We start from the raw sequence: 16,933 nt of genomic DNA, 5'->3' as shown, positions 1-16,933 counted from the left end.
CTCACAGTGAAGGGGCGAGGAGGAGGCCAGTTGGGTCCACGGGGCAGGGGCCCGACGAAAAGGTCCGGAGGGCTTGGGGTGGAGGGTGGGCAGGGCATGCCCCTCTATCAGGTTGATTGGAGGCAGCAGCCTCGCTGGATCTCTCTTCACCCCTCACAAGGCTGGGCAGGGGCAGAAAGAGCATGGGGTCTCAATGTGTTTCCACTCACGGTTGGGAGGGCAGCCGTTTATGAGTACTCTTTCCAATCCACTCAGAATTTAGGGAACATATAGGACCTACTCACATATATTCTATCAAAACTCAAACAACCTAAATCTTTATTTTACTGAACAAATTATTAATTATTATTTATATTACCATAGCGCCTAGGAGCTCTAGTCATGGACCAGGACCATATTGTACCTGGTGTTGTACAAACAGAACAAAAAGACAGTCTACGCCCAAGGAGCTTACAACTTAAAGACAAGACAAGAGATGGATACAGACAGAAGGAGAAATACAAGTAAATTGGATGATACTAGTCAGCATGATTAGCACAGCAGCAGCCTGACTGTTGTCAGCATTTTCGTAGGCATCAGACAAAGAAAAGTTTTGCTAAGGAAACTCTGTGGGGGCCTCCTGTCCCCATAGAAGTCTATATGGCCCAGATCCTCAGACATATTTTACTCCTGGGGGAATTCTGCAGAGCTGCTGGCTGCCACTAGGGGCCGCTGGACTCTACAGAGCCCAGCTCTCCGGCTTTCATCCTGCGCTCCATGCTTTGGCTGCCTGGCTTGATCCTCATCCATCCAGGGATGGTGTTACCCAGAGTTCTTTCAATCCAAAGCTCTTCGTAACTTACTCTGTGTGAGGTGGTGTCGGGAAATAAATCGGAGACATGGCCATCTGACCAATACATGGCTGGCACAAACGGTACAATACAAGAGTGCTCTCACTTAAAGCTATACTTTATTTAGTTTCAAGCACTTACTCACATCCACAACAGGTTAGTAAAACACCCCCAACCCTCCATAATTACTGAAGTTTGGTGTGTATCTCTTGAGTGGTACAGTGGGAGCCATGGGATTGGCCTGTCTTTCAGCTATCGTTGAGGGCCCTAAACTGAGTCCATGAAGTGATCCCAAAGAGACCAAACCTCTCTCCCCTTATTTATCCTTGTTAGTAGACAACTGAAATAACAATCAAACACCTTGTTAGGCAAGCAGTTTCAAAAGCTAAGCAAGAGGTTTCCTCAGATTACTATTAGGCAAATATATTCCTGCAGGGTCTGCATGCCTTGAGGCCCTGACAGACACATGCCAGAAGGCAAATATAGATACGCTTCTTGTTTTTCTCCTAAAACACAGACCCCAGCATGTTCAACAGAGACTTCATGAGGGAGGGGTGCAGACAAAGGTTGAGGAAGAGGCTGAGTCCTCCTGGCTGCACAGGCCTGCAAAAAGGCCCAGAAGTTTGGCTGCTGTTAGCAACAAGTATGATCATCAATATTACACTATCAGTAGCAGTCCCTGGCCTTTAACTGGTCCTCCAAAATCTCCCCATACAACGAGAGAGGGCCCAGGAGACCTGGCTCTGGCAAAGGGTGAGGAAGGGCAGGACCGTAAAGAAGCTGGGGGGAGTAAAGGCTCTGGGGGGTGCCCCACAGCTGGGCTCTGGGGGATGCAGGTATCTGGGCTCTGGGGTGGCCCCACACACAGCCCCCTCCAACATCCCCCAACTGGAACCAGGTTGTCCCAGGGGTTTCATTCTCTACTCCTGGGGCAATTTTTGGTTGTCATCTCTATTGTGACATTCTTGTTGACAGATATTTTGAAATAAATTACCCAAATAATTTAAACTGGAGCCATTATACTGTGTTCTTTTGGCACCTAAAATAGGCAGCATTTTAAACGGTGTGCAGATTTGTTTGGTGCAGACTTGCCCTGGGGGGTAGTGTTTAGGCACCGATCTACCCCTGAGGCTCTGGGTCTATGGGCGTGTCACTTTCTTGCCATGCGCTGGGGCCTCCTTTGCCCATTAGCTCCCTGGGGCCCTGCATCTCCACCGGGGCAGCCCTGCCTCGCCCATGCCCAGCTCCGTGCAGTTCCCCGGGGCGCTGCATGTCAGCTCGGGCCGCGCGCCCCGGAGCACAGGCACCCGGGCGCACGGGGCGGTTGGAGGGGGAAAGCGGCAGGGCCCGGCCTGGCTACCCGGGCCCAGCCAGCGCCCACGTGGCCGCGCCCGGCAGGCGGGGGGCGGGGCGGGCTGGCTCCGCTCTGGCCGCCAGGGGCCGCTGTAGCCCCACGTCTCCCCTCGGGCCCTGGAGCCCGGGCGGGCGGAAATTGCCTGAAGCACTTCCGGCGAGGGACCCGGAAGCGGAAGTGGCTGGGCTCGCTCCCGGCGGCGGCGGCGTGGTCCGGTGTAGGTAGTGCGGGAGCGCGGTGTGATGGCGGCGGCGGCTGGGGCCTCGGCCTCGCTCCTCTCCCTGGACCCGCAGCTGCAGCGCGAGTTCCAGGACAAGGTGCTGCGGGTCCGCTCCGGCAGGGGGACCAAGGTGAGAGCCCGGGCCCCGCCCGCGGGTCTCAGCCCCTGGGGCAAGCCCCGAGCAGCCTGCGCTGCCCGCGGGGAGGCGGCCCGGAGCGGGCAGAGGGCGCCTGTCGCGGGCGGGCCGGGGGCTCCTTCCCTTCTCCCCCCCCCCATCCCCGGGGCCGTGGAGTCGCCTCCGGACAGTCAGTGCAGCGGGCACTGGGGGGATCCGCTGCGGAGCAGAGAGACGTTTCAGACGCCGAACAGCCAGAGGCTGCCAAAAAAACACTGAATCTTCCCCCGCGTCTCCCTCCCACCTCCCCCCACCTGTAGAGTTGAGGAACAAGTCGCGCAGAGCCGCGGTAGTGAAGCTACTTGGCAGTCGGGTTTTGTGTTCAAGCCTCGGTGGGTGTATTCGTGCTGTGAGTGTGAAAACTGGACCTGGTGGGAGACCGGCTACGGAAAGGAAACAGGAAATCAGTCAGGGATGCAGATGAGACTAGGAATTGTTTTACTGGGACCAGATCCGTGGCCTTTTGTCTCCTTTTGTTTAAGGTGGTGATTGGGCATAAACGTTCCCGTGTTTTTAATGTTACTTGTATTTTTCCTTTTCACAGCATGAGAAGCTGACTCCTGGTGTAATTTATTTAGGGCATATCCCTAGGGGGCTTTTTGAGCCACAAATCCAGGAGTACTTCAGCCAGTTTGGAACAGTCACCAGACTTCGGCTTTCAAGAAGTAAAAAGGTAAAAATCATAATTGCTTTGAGTTGTTTAGCTTCCTAATTGCAGTTATTACTGACTTTTCCCTACTTCCCCCAGATCCTCATGTTCATTTAATAAACTTTCCCCATTAGAAGTGAGCACTGGCCAGGAGCTATTTGCATACTGGTGTCCTCATTGTTATTTTTTATTACCATTTCCCAGAACTTCATTCAAGGCCCAATTGTTCCCATTAAGATGCAGGAAGTAGCAGCCTTTCTCCATTGGCGTGGATAACATCATCTTCAAAATCACTGAAGCTCTGACCCTTGATTAATCTTTGGCACTCTCTCACTCCTTCCTACATTGCCAGAGTGTTACCAAGTTTAACTTCTACAGCATTTCAAAAATCCAATTCTTCTCTATCCCAATGGCTAAAGCACTTTTCTGTGTCCTTATCTCCAGTCTCGATTGCTGCAACCTTCTCTCCAGCCTCCCTGACTTCCCTTCAGTCCATCCAAAATGCAGCTGCTAAAATCTGTTCTCACCTGTCTGTGCCCTTCCCTCTGCCCGCTTTAAGTGTATGTAGCCACCAAAAATGCATATGACCAACCAAATATTGTGTAATCTTGTAGCCCTCTTCCCTTTCTCCTACTTTGACACAGACTCAGTTTTTCCTTTCATTCATGTCTATAATTAAAGCGTAAGATCCGTGGGGCAGGGTTTTGTAAAGTGCAGAGCATGCTTTGTGTGCTGCACAAACAAAATCAGTTAACGTAGTTACCAGTGCTAGGACTTGGACGACAGATTATTTAACATTATGAAATCCTCACATCCTGGACATCCTCCCTCTCTTGATTTCCATTTTGAGAATGTTACTGATGTGCAATCACTCCAGCCAATGTATAAAAGCAATATGGAGGAACACGGACTTTAAAAATGGGCTGCCATTTATACCAGGGTCTGAGAGAGCCTGAAATATCCCTGCTCTTGTGTTCTAATAGTCCATTCTGGAAACAATGATAGCCTCTCAGAACACACAGAAATGTTTGCTCTTCAGGAATTCAGGATCCTCGTCCCATTTCCGAACTTCTAAAGCCATTGATTGGTTTCACATAAACTTCACCACCTTAGAAGTATACTTTTACTTGGATGTTTATATTAAATGTCTTGTTCCAGAGGCTGGATGAACTTTGGTCATTGGCCTTTAAAACCTTTAATTTAAGTTACTGGTTTGAATCCAGCTCAGCTGGTTACTGAAAATAACCTTATTTTGAAGTCTCATCATTGACTTATAAGTAACAAGTTCTATCTGTTTTGTAGTGTAGAGGTATCACTTGAAGTGGAAACCCTGTTGGCAGGGTCAGAAGAGGGAAAAGACTTGCCATTACCTCTTGCCAGAAAGGTGGTCATTCCAGAAAAGGATAGAGATAAATAGGCAGGTGTTGTGAGGAGGTTGCCCCTGGTTCTGTGGCTAAACAGGGCTCCAATTCCAGTGCTGTGAATCTAGCCCCTTTCATCAGAACTAAACACACTCAAGTGAGAAATGTTAGAGTAGGTCTATAGCCGCTGTAGAATTCTGAGTGAATATAACAAGAGGGACAGTGCTTTTAAACTCCCTGACTATTTTGTAATACAAATGGCTGGCTTTAGATCAGGGGTGGCCAGCCTGAGCCACTCCCCATTAGCTCCCTGCCCCCCACTCCCAGCACCTCCCACCCACCGGCAGCTGATCAGCACCTCCCCCTCCCTCTCCACACTTCCCAGTTAGCTGTTTTGTGGTGTGCAGGAGGCTCTGGGGAGGGGAAGGGAAGGGGTGGAGTGGGGGCCAGGGCCTGTGGCCGAGCCAGGGGTTGAGCAGTGAGCACCCCCCGGCACACTGGAAACTTGGTGCCTGTAGCTCCAGCCCCAGAGTCGGTGCCTGTACAGGGAGCCGCATGTGGCTCTGGAGCCACAGGTTGGCCACCCCTTCATCTCATGGCATAACTTTTACTTAGCTTTTTCATTATGTTTGTTACTAAGTAATGTTTATTTCCCTGTATACATAACACAGAACTATTGGTTTCACATAGAATCTGTAAAATCTTATCTTTATCTTGTACATCATCATAGGCTAATTCTGCCCTAAGACTCGTGAAGTGCTTACTGAGTTTACTGGGAGTTGTCTTTGATCTGAGAACAGAATGCTCCTTGGAGCGTGAAAAAACAGTCTAGTGTAGTTCTCAGACATAGTGTGTAAACATAACCTAGATTTCTGATACCGTTGTCATTGTCTGGCAGACTGGAGACAGCAAAGGTTATGGATTTGTAGAGTTTGAATCAGATGAAGTTGCTAAGATTGTTGCCGATACCATGAACAACTACCTGTTCTGTGAAAGACTTCTAAAGTGTGAGTATATGAGACACTGGTGAGCGAGGGAAATGTGAGTGTATTGTTTCCTGGGAAGTCTGGGAAATTTTGCATTTTCATGTTAGAGTTCCAGCACACAAGGAGCTCTTCCAAGTGAATATCACCGATTCTCTTTTCCTTTCTCCATGAGTGTCGTCATCATCATCTGTCCTCCCACCTCATGCAATCCTCGCAGTCTTATGACTGCTAAGACTGTCTAAGATTTCCAAAGGGGTCCGCACCTACATTTGAAATTTTTTAGGGGTCCACAAATGAAAAGAGGTTGAAAATCACTGCCCGATTCTGCTCATTTCCTCTGAGGCATGTGGCACTGACAACTGTCGGAAGATGGGCTAGATGGACCATTGGTCTGACCATTCTTATAATATATGGAGATATACCTATCTCATATAACGAGAAGGGACCCCGAAAGGTCAATGAGTCTAGCCGCCTGCCTTCTCTAGCAGGACCAAATACTGATTTTGCCCCAAATCCCTGAGTGGTCCCCTCAAGGCTTGAACTCCCAACCCTGGGTTTAGCAGGCCAATGCTCAAACCACTGAGCTATCCCTCCCCCCTAAGTTCTTAACAGTTGATTTAGTGTGATATGCTTTATGACACAGGTGAATTTATGCCACCTGAAAAGGTGCATGAAAACCTCTTCAGAGGCAGTAAGAAGACATTTAGGAAGCCATCACATCCAGCAGTCAAGCGGTATAACAAGAAACGAACTCCCCAAGAGAAGACAAGGATGACAGAGAGACTACTAAAAAATGAGAAACGGTTACGAAAGAGGCTGGCTGAGAAGGGAATAGATTATGACTTCCCTGGATTTGTAAGTGAAGGCTCTTGTGGTTCTTGGTCATGTCTAAGATTGTGCTAAATAGGAGAAAGTGTTGCATCCAGTATACGTGATTGATCTAAGAATGTTACATTTAATCTGGAGATTAGTGCAGAGATTAAATCACAGTGAGGACAGCGTGAGCGCTCGTAGAAATCATACGGTGACTTGATTGCTGGATTGTGCGCTCTACCAGACTTGGGCAACGTCTCCACTATGGACCTTATAGCGGCACAGATGTAGCAGTACAGCTGTGCCGCTGTAGAGTCTCCCCTGTAGCTACTCTTTGCCAACAGGTGATGTCTCCTGCTGTCGTAGCACTGTCCACACCAGCACTTTTTTCAGTGAAACTTCTCAGGGTTGTTTTTTTCACACCCCCTAAGTGACAAAAGCTTTACTGACAAAAGTGGTAGTGTAGACAAAGCCTTGTTCTCTTTCTTTTAGAGAAATATCTTTAACATTATACGTGTTTAATAGGACAGTGACTGACTTGAAACGTGATCTTTGATTCGTGTCACTGTTTGTTTTCCACTACTTGCCTATCCAAGACACTTGTAAGCCCCCCTATTACCTTAGGACCCGAGCACCTCAGTCTTTTAATTGTTTATTTTCGGTCTGCCCCTCTGAAGTACAGAAATGCTATTTATCCCTATTTGATAGATCTGAGGTAAAGACAGAATAAGTGACTTGCTCAAAGTCACCCATGAAGCCTGGGGCAGGGCAGGGAAGCCAAATATTCCAAGTCCCAGGCTAGTGCCCTAACCATTGGACCATCCTTCCTCTACTTAGATACTCTATGTTTACAAAGCAAAACACTTAACTATTGCAGGGTCCAATTGTGTATTGTCAGTAGATATACAAGATCCCGTAAGAGTTTTCTTATTTCTGTGATTGTGTGGTGGATGTATACACCAAATCACATTCCTTGACTTCTGTGGCACGATAGGTCAATTTACTGGTTCAGATGTAATTGGTGCAGTAAAGATTTTATAACCGTGAAGGAAAAATCTGTCAGCTACATTAGGAGAATCTCAATAACTTTGCATTAGAAGGCAATTCTGTGTAATTACTTGATATGTTTCTTTTCATAGGCCGCACAGATGCCTCAAAAGAAAAAAAATGTTTCAAACTCAAACCTGAACATATCTGTGAACAGCCAGGTAAGATTCATCTCATCTCAGTGGGTTTCATGCAGACTAAAGGCACCAGAACTTGTTCTTCAGATGCATGACTGGTTACTGCAGTTCCCCTGTTACTTTCTTGAGCCTGTGTCCTGTTGTGCTGGTGACAGACTGACTTTGTAGCAGTAAGAGTTGCAGTGTGGGTTAGAGTGCACGCTTCTGAATGGAAGGCAGCATGTGCTGTCTGGAATAGCAGAGGTCTTAAGTGTTGTCTACACTAGAAAATTCTACCAGCCAGAGTTTTGCTGGCTTACCGTTACTGATAAGCTATGTTGACAGAATGCGCCAAATGTGGCTGCTTGTGCTGCCCGTGCATCATGTCCACCCGCCGTGGCTTATGTCATCAAAACGCAGTTGCACTGTGGGTAGGCATCCCAGTGTCCTCCGCACCAGCCTCTGGCTTGCTACCCTTTAGGAAGTTTACACTGTGGGGTGGTTGCTGTGTATTATGGGATACCCTCATTCCTCTTAAAGGGCTGTGGGAATTTGAGCTTGAATTCCACAACTTCCTGTTCCATCCCATTATCTACTGCTCTTTTACATGGCATTTTCAACTTGTTTCTGCAAATATGGATGAAGCACACAACAGCTCAGGTCTCTTCTCCAGCCAGCCACTGTTAAAGAGAAAGTTGCATTGTGGGATTGTTGCTGGAGGATGACTCATACTCGTATAACTTTATGTGCGTCCACACTAGCACTGTGCCAACAGATGGTTTATTTCACTTGAGGAAATGGCAATAATTATTCCAGCAAACATGGAGCATTTATCAGCAAGACCCAGAATTCTGTATGAATGGAAGCCTGGGCCAACAGAAGAAAAATTTTGCCAGTAAAACTTCCTAGTATAGACGCAGTTTGCTAATTTGGTATAAATAAGCTAAAAGATGTTGGGAGCAGCCATCAGCCATGTAAAATGAATAGTGGTATGATCAGAAAGATCAGATTCCCATGCTTGAGATTCCACGTTACAGTCCAAAAGTCTAAAGAACACTAAGGTTTCACCTACTGCTTAGACCTGTCAGAATGAGAGTTTTGAACACTGCACCTTGGCCTTCTCCATTTTAATGTACACCTGGAAAAGTCTGGCGCTGTGTGTGTGTGAGAGGGGTTGAGTTCTCTCATTTGGATCCACAGGAAAGAAGTGTCACAGCAGGTAACCACACTGTGCAGTAATTCTGGATAATTGGGTGGGGGTTGGCTTGTCTCTTGTGAAAAGGGCAGAGGCGGAATATCTGATGGGTTTGTAAAATAAGAAAACAATGCACAGGGAAATGGATTGTGTTTTAAAAAAATATTGCCATTGGGATGTGGAAAATGTTAGTTTCTTCATGACTCAGGATTTATAAGGGAGCAATATCCCTGGCTCTTAAATGTCTTTACGTTCTTCATGACACCTTCTGTTCATCTTTATTTTCCCTTCATTTCACCTTCCTTAACCCTCTGAATCAAGGAATAATTATCTTAATGCCGAAAAATAGAGCAACTCATGACATTTGTTCAAGGGAATAAAAATTCATCTAATTCATATTTCCCCTGTACCATTGCTGAAAACACGTACATCTATTTTAATATGCAAAAATCGACAATCTATTTAGAAAGCTTCCCAGTTCAGAAATCATTGGCACTTGCTATCTCTTGGCAGTTGTTCTATGTGTGCAGGGAATCGGGCGGGGGACGGCTTGATGCCGTATAGGACATGTCTGATAGGGACGCTGCCCCTCTAATGGTAACGACCTTATCTGGTTTCTCTAGGACCCCACCCCAGTGTGTACGCCCACAGCGCTGGAGCGTCGGAAATCGCAGCCAGCGGAAGATGATGAAGATGAAATAACCATCAGACTGCCTCCAACAAGCATAAAGAGCACTGCTCAAAAGACCAAGAAGACAACGAAGCTGCAGGAAAAAAATCATCCAAAGAAACGGAAATAAACAAAGATGAAGCCTCTGTAGCCACGTTTTTCTTAGTTCCAAAGGATGCTTGCAAGCTGGAACTTCCAGCGGTTCTTACCGACTTGTGTTCGTTCTTGGTTTGAGTAGAACAGTGGTTCCCAACCTCCATATCAGAGGGCCCCGTCCATCTAGTCCGGAGGCATTCCCACTTAGCAGCAAGGGAAGGGTAGCCGCAGCCCCCCATCTGAGAGCCCCTGCTGTAGAAGATTCTCAGAACTCTCTCAAATCCATGTCTGTGTTGATCAGTGTAGATAAAATGGAGGTTTGTGTCCTAACGTGCCCACTGTCACTTTGAATTAGCTCTGTAACATACTACTCTTCTCCCATTAGAATGGCTGATCCCTTTGCAAGGAAATCCAAGGATAGCCTTGCGAGCCGACTGATGGCAGTATGCTTAACAGTACTAATTAGCGTAGGGATATCAATTTTTATAAACATGTTAGAAGTACATTGTGACTTTCGGTAGCATCAATGGGATGAATGCTCGTTTTACACTAATGGCGTATTCATCTAATTCATGAAGACTAATTTAGTTGGTGTTTCAGGCTGCTCCACAATAGAACCCAGATCTCTTGACCCCCAGACTTGGGCTTTTACTGCATAATATGACCCTGTATCACAGTTACCTTTAGAAAAGGAGCTTCAAACTCCAACCACTTAACATGCTTTGAAAATTTGCATTAGCCTATAGGCTGCTCTATAATCATGCCGAACAAGTGAGAGTAATTTACTAATTGCATCTGGGTTTATCTCTTACGCAAGTTTGCTGCTCGGTTTGCGGACTTTAAAGGAACCTTGAAAGTGAAGGAAAACACATTAAAATCCATGATTCTATCTTCCACATCCCATAAGTCTGACAACACAAAAAAGTAGGAGTGACTTTTTTCAAGTGACTTCTGGCTAGGTTGTGTATGGTGCTGGAGTCGTATTGAAATGGCCTGCTTTAAAACGGTTGCATCCTAGATGTGAGTTCTCAGCAAGAATGGGCAAATTTCTGCTGTTTCATGGATGAGCTGAAAGTAGTGTCTATTTTTGAGACAATGTGGTTAAAACACAAAACTGAGTGGAGATTTGGGGTTATATGTCTAGCTCTGCTTGTCTGTGGCTTTACACAACTCGCGTCATTGCTCTGTGCCTTAATTTTCCCATCTGTAAAATGAGACTAGCTGCTTGTGGGGTGAAGAGAATCAGGTTCATATTTTTCCATCTGCTCATCTTTACAATGTATTTATTACTGATCCATAAACTGAGCCTCAGTACCCTACACTTGAATGGGGAGGCTGATTCCTGAATGAATGGCTTGTCTCACTCCTACTCTGAGGTCAGAGGAGCTGAGGCTGGCTTTCATTCTGCAAAAAGAATGAAAACATGTTCTCGCAACATCTGTCACAGATGACTTCGAGTACTTCAAATTGACATACTGGCAGTACAGTGAAGAGGGTAACTACAGACCTGGGCTAAAGTCCTATCCATCCTGGGATCAGCATAAAACCTTGGCAGAATGTTTTTGAGGCAGGCCGTTTTAGTTGTTCCAAAGTCTGGTCTGGAATCAGGTGGAGACATTGTTAGGAGAGTAGAGATCTCTAGCCTTGTTTCACCGGTGAGGTCTGTTAATTTGAATACTCAACACAAAAGCAGAGTCTGTCTTTTAAAACAGTGGTTTAGTACTAAGTTTCTCAGGAGAAATACTATAGCGTGTGCATGGAACTGTCACTCCCCCAGACCTTTTAGAAAGTGATCCTTTGACAATGCAATTAGTATTTGCATTTTGTTTAATACAAGTCTGAGTCACACACAAATGAATTCGAGTTACGCAAGTCTTGATCTTGTATTGCTTGAGAAGAGACACTCCCATTGCTGCAGCTTTGTTGGCCATTGGTCAGGCTTGGCAAGAGACTTCAGATGAAAACCTGGCTCAGACTAATGGACAACATACCTGAGCAGCCAATTGAATTCCTGGCTATTGTGGGACTTGCCTGGCAGGAGAGGGGAAGTTTGATCAATTTCCTGGCTAGACCTATCCTCACTTGGTCATCTTACGATTTAAATCGTGAGAGTCAGATGTGCGTATTTGCTAGCCTCTGTTGGGTGACTAAGGTCAGATAATTTGCCTTTGTCTCTTAGTGATCAAGGAAGCATCTTGGCTGGGTGTGACTTCGCCTCAGATGTTTTTGGTTTCTTGGGCACAATGGGACGCTTGGGAAATCTGCTCACCAGCCTGGCACGATCACCAGTTTTGCGTATCTTCTTTAATAGTGTCTTGGCATGCACACAAACTGAAATACACCTTTCCAAGACATTACACCCTCTTATTAGTGCAGATGGGTTTGTTTTGCTTTGCACAGTAAAGTGTTTAATGTAGCTGTATATTTTAACTATTTATCTATACAGTTAAGGGTTTGAACAGTCTTGAGGTTAAAATTATTTGGAAGGCAGAATCTCACCTTACATGTTGCCTATCTGCAAGGTAATAATCCACTAGTAACTAAATTTTAAACAGGAATTTTAAAAATCAGTAGTAATCTGTTTTAAATGCAGTAGCTGGCGTGTTAAGGGCCTACAATTTGCCACAGCTGTTTTGTACAAAGGGCACAGATCTAATTCAGGGGTTCTCAAACGGGGTTGTGACCCCTCAGGGTGTTGTGAGGTTATTACATCGGGGTTGCAAGCTGTCAGCCTCCACCCCCAAACCCCGCTTCGCCTCTAGCATTTATAATAGTGTTAAATATAAAAAATATGTTTTGAATTTATAAGGGGGGGGCAGTCACACTCAGGATTGCTCGGTGAAAGGGGTCAATAGTACAAAAGTTTGAGACCCTCTGATCTAATTTACTCATTCTGTCCAGGTCACCTTTACAAAGCTTATTCTCAACCTTAAATACTTACATTAACAAAAGACTTACCAGATCAATGTAGCCTGAACATTATCTCAAAGTATAAAGGTTTCAAAAATTGCATGTTGTAAATTAATCTGAGTAACAGCCTAGGATATTATGAGCAATATTTAGATTCAGGAAGGCATACTCACCCAGCTGCTGCTGGTGGTTTTTTATATGCTTTAAAGAACCTAACACTGGATGGCAGCATATTTCACTGATAGGGAAACAAACCCCCACCCCACCCCACAATGAACAGAATGGGGGAATCTCTAATGAGTGGTCTGCCAAGATCAAATAAAAGAAACTCTACCAAAAGTTCCTAGTATCTAGGCTGCACTAGATATGATTGGTATGGCTGGTAAACTGGCTTGGTACTTAAGGTTCTCTCTGCAGGAACGGGCAAGCAGTGTACCAGGGGGTGGCTGGACCTTGCAAAAGTCATGATGGCCTTATTGGAAATCATGCCCTGCTCTTTATCAAAAGGACTTTGATGTTGGTAGAAAAACACTGATCAGTCCAGACTGAGGACACAAGGAGCTGAATTTGTTTATCCAATATGCTGCCAGCAAACTCTTTTCTCATTCTCCCTGTGCAAGCTCCTCAGTTAGAGACGTTCCCCCCCGGAAACAAGTTCTAACTCCTCGCCCCCTCAAGCCTGGCAGTGCTCTGCCACCTACCTATCTGATCTCATACGCCCTTTTCCCCCTCTGCATGCCCTGTGCTCTGCCAGTTCAGTTCCCCTATGGGCCAGATATGCATATGCTGAAATCAGTAAGAGGTTTTGCCATCTCCTCCCACGTGTGACTCAATGGCTTTTTATCCTGTCTAATCCCATGTGTCATGCACTGGAATTCAGCTAGTCAACCTCATCCTTCAAATCCCTCCCCAAGAGCCACTCCTTTAAGCCAGCACTTCCATTGCTAAACTCCACTTTCATTTTGGACATCCATTCTGTATTTACAACAAATCTCACCCAAGGAACTCCTGCACCCTGTGCATACAATAACAATAGATCCAAACGCTCAGTTACTGCTGTAGCCTGCATCTCCACTCCCTTTATCCTCCTCCCTTGCTGTTTTGAATCTAATTTACAGCATAAGATCCTCAGAGCAGGGATACAGAATTGTCTGTGCAAGATGCTGTGCCGGCTTATGATGGTGCATAGATAGCACTCAGTAATAATCAGCTTGCACTATCAATGCTTTGGCAATAAGCTCACTGGAGCAGGCTGACTTGTGGTGCTGTTTTTAGGCTGCCTGTGTTATTAATACACATCTCTCCCAGGCTCTGCACACAAGCAGAAATTTGGACACCTGATACTTACCAAACATAGTTTCCGTAGCAAATGGACGGACGTGCTGTGTCATGAGTTATGTTTCCCTCCTTGCAGGGATTTCACACTGTGAACACTACGGCTCATTTGACTCGGACAAATGCAAAACTCTTCACTTGCTCAGAAAATGGATGGGATTTTGCAGACAGTGATACTGAGGGGCCCAGTAGCTGCTATTACTGGTCTGCTCCTCCCTCTTTCCCAGATAATACCTTCGAAAAAGGACTGACCAGGAGATAACATCACGCCAGTGCTCTGCTCTTTACACTGGCTGCAGATACAGTTTTGGGTCCTTTTCGAGGTTCTGAAAGCCCTGACTGGGCTAGGCCCTGGCTTTCTAAAAAACCACCCCCCTCTCCTGCCTCAGTTCCCTTTATAACAAGCCTTATCAGTCAGGGAACAATGTTTACGTCCCAGAGTTTCATAATCCAGAACACTGGCAGGCCAGCTCATATTGTCTAGTCTTATGCCTAGGGAGGAAGCAATAGAAGGTGAAGGAATAGGGATGTTTGGTGCTAGTGGCCATCAGCTACTTAGAGTTCAACTCAGTAGAGGAAAGGGCTCGTCAAATGCAGCAGTAGCCAAGGGTAACTGATTTTGAGAGCTACATTTGGGGAATTAAGAAACCTGGTGATCATCGAGCAAGGAGTGATGGTGTATGGGGCACTGTGTTGGAATTGCAAGCTATCCCATTAAGAGCCGGCGTCCTGCTTTCAGGCTAGAGGATTCTGTGGCAGAGCCTGCAGGCTGTGAACAGAGTCAGTCTTGAAAGAGTCATCTTAAAGCAAGGTGGGGTGCGTTATGCCTCACTGTCTTAGGGAGAAGCCTGTTTATTCTCTCTCTGTACAAACAATGTATCCTACCACAACAGCAACCAGTGGTGTGAGGGGTACCGGCCCCTTTCATGTGATAACGGTAATACTCTTGGTAACCCTACTCAGGCCAGGTGGCCGGGGGTAGAAAGGAAAACTTGGTCTCTCTTACCAATGCTCCTGTGGTACCAAGCAGACCATCTCTTATCAGCAAGGTTTGCGTTAGCTATTGGGGAATTCCACTAATCAGCAGTGACCCCTCTATCAAGGTGACGGTTGCTAAGCCCATTATGTCCGAATACAGTGACATTTTAGTACATTTGTCCAGCTCAGTGAGCTCATTTCCCAGCAGGCTGGGCTGTTATTGATATCTTTGCTCCTTTCCCCAGCCTCAAAAACCAATTGGCAGAAGTCTGTGGTTTTTCTTCAGCCTGCTTCTGCTGCTCTGGGAAGCCCTAGGCTCTGTCTTGCCCTTTAAGCAGCTCTTCCCAAAACAGCTTGGCATTGAGGAGACTCTGCCTGACTCAGCAGACTTGGGCAGCTTACTCACAAAGCAAGCGCTGTCCGAAATCGCTGGACGGACCTCTTCCGTCCACAGAATTGTACCTACCTGAGAAGTGCCTTCCCCTTGGAGTTAGGCCACATCAATAAATAGCCCTGGGGTTGAATGATGGATGTTCTTGTAGACTCTTAGGGAAAAGGACAGAAGATTTTCTTCTTATCCTAGAAGGACTGATTCAAACAAATCTAGGGCTCATTTGATTGGGCTTACCAGCTGCACAGCCCAAGATTCAGTGTGTAACTTTCTCCTGCCACCTGCCCCAAACTTGTATGCGATCCAGAGCGCAGGAGGTGAATCCCTAGAAAGCTGGAGAGAGGAGCCAATGATGTGGTCTGAATCTGGGGGAGCGGGGATTGTGGGGAGAGTTAGGGGAATGGTGGATGGAGGCTTTTTGCTAAATAGGGAGATGTGCCAAGGCATTATTAGTAGCACCCTGGTCACTCAGGGTGCTACTGAGTGACCTGCTGAGCACTGGGAAGAGCACAGGCCTAACTGAAGCCAATGAATCCATTTCTGTTGGGGATTACTGAGAGTTTGGTGATGATTGCTGGGCTAATGAGGCAATTGACTCAGTAACTGGAGGGGTATAATTGGGAGGAACAGGTAGTGGGGGGAGGGGGAAGCCTGAGCTGAGGAGCGAGGGGTGTGTGTAAGTCTGCAGCTGTTGTACTTTGTAAGGAACCATATGGTGAAAGAGTAGCAGCCTGGTGTGTATTTGTGACTGTGGGATCACATGAACCGGCCAGGCAGGATGGTACATTGGGTAGTGACCAAGCTGCCCTGTGACAGGGAGAAGCCATGGTGAGCTCCAGATAGGGCAGTGGTAAAGGGGGGGCCATCCCCATTCCGTAGGGGGTTCAGATAATCCCCACAGGCTTCTCAGGCAGTAGGAAGCAGCTCAGGCATCACGGGAGCATGACCATCACCCCAGCACTGGTGGGGTGCCCTGTAACCCTGGCATCCCCTGGGGCAGCACAGGCAGGCTGGCAGCATTGGGGCAGAGGAAGGGGAAAGGAGTAGCTCTGTCTGTCTGTCTGTCCAGTGTAGATCTTCTTTGTCTCCTCACCATCAAGTTTTTGACTGGGGGGTTTCCAGGGACAGAATCCCTTAGCTGGTCAGATGGGCTGTGAGCATCCCACTGATGATATTAGGATAGCAAAGAACATCAAGGGTATATAGCATGTTGTTTTCACACTTCTGCTTTCTTTAGCAGCCAAAGGCAACAGTGTGCATGTTGGCTCTTGCATACATCATCCGTGCTCTCAGTACAGTTATGTATGGGCACGGCCCCTAAGTGTCCAACAGCAGACGGGGGAAAGGGAATGCCTCAGTTCTTGGACTCTCTCACCCAGGTGCAGTTGATGGCACCAGCCCTGTACGATGAGAACAGGGTGTAGACCTCAGTCACATCATCAGCACGCTATGGGAGTTGTAGCTTGTAGCAGTCTCTTGCAACCTCCCAAATGGCCTTAATGTAACCGTTGAACAGGAGTGGGGGACAGGACCGAGCACAATGGCATGCCACTAGTGAAAGAGTTCAGCATTGAGGACCCGTTGCCTACCCCAACCTGTGGGATCTGAGACCTGGCTCAGTGTGCCCCCACTCGAGGCCAGGACTCATCACTGAGTCAGCAAAATCCAGGGACAGCCATACAGAGTGACGAGCAACATTATTCTTTTATTTGCAGCTCAGCCAATGACAGGCATTGCAAAGGGGAGTCCAGAGTGCCACCCGAAGGCCAAATACAGCCCAGAGAGCCACAAACCATGGCCAATGGCC

General features: G+C 46.9%; 1 protein-coding gene across 1 annotated transcript; it reads left to right on the top strand.

Annotated features, from left to right (window-relative positions):
- Positions 1-2,356: 2,356 nt before the first annotated feature.
- Positions 2,357-9,562, top strand: NIFK (nucleolar protein interacting with the FHA domain of MKI67). Its single transcript, XM_044978531.1, has 6 exons — positions 2,357-2,534; positions 3,124-3,252; positions 5,488-5,596; positions 6,219-6,430; positions 7,528-7,596; positions 9,370-9,562. The coding sequence occupies exons 1-6, from the start codon at positions 2,427-2,429 to the stop codon at positions 9,544-9,546; spliced, it is 804 nt and encodes a 267-aa protein (XP_044834466.1). The 5' UTR covers positions 2,357-2,426; the 3' UTR covers positions 9,547-9,562.
- The last annotated feature ends 7,371 nt before the right edge of the window (positions 9,563-16,933 follow it).

This window comes from Mauremys mutica, chromosome 10 (genome assembly GCF_020497125.1).
Source record: "Mauremys mutica isolate MM-2020 ecotype Southern chromosome 10, ASM2049712v1, whole genome shotgun sequence".
Lineage (NCBI taxonomy): Eukaryota > Metazoa > Chordata > Testudines > Geoemydidae > Mauremys > Mauremys mutica.
Note: the sequence above shows the minus strand (reverse complement) of the source record. Positions and strands in the feature narration are given on the sequence as shown.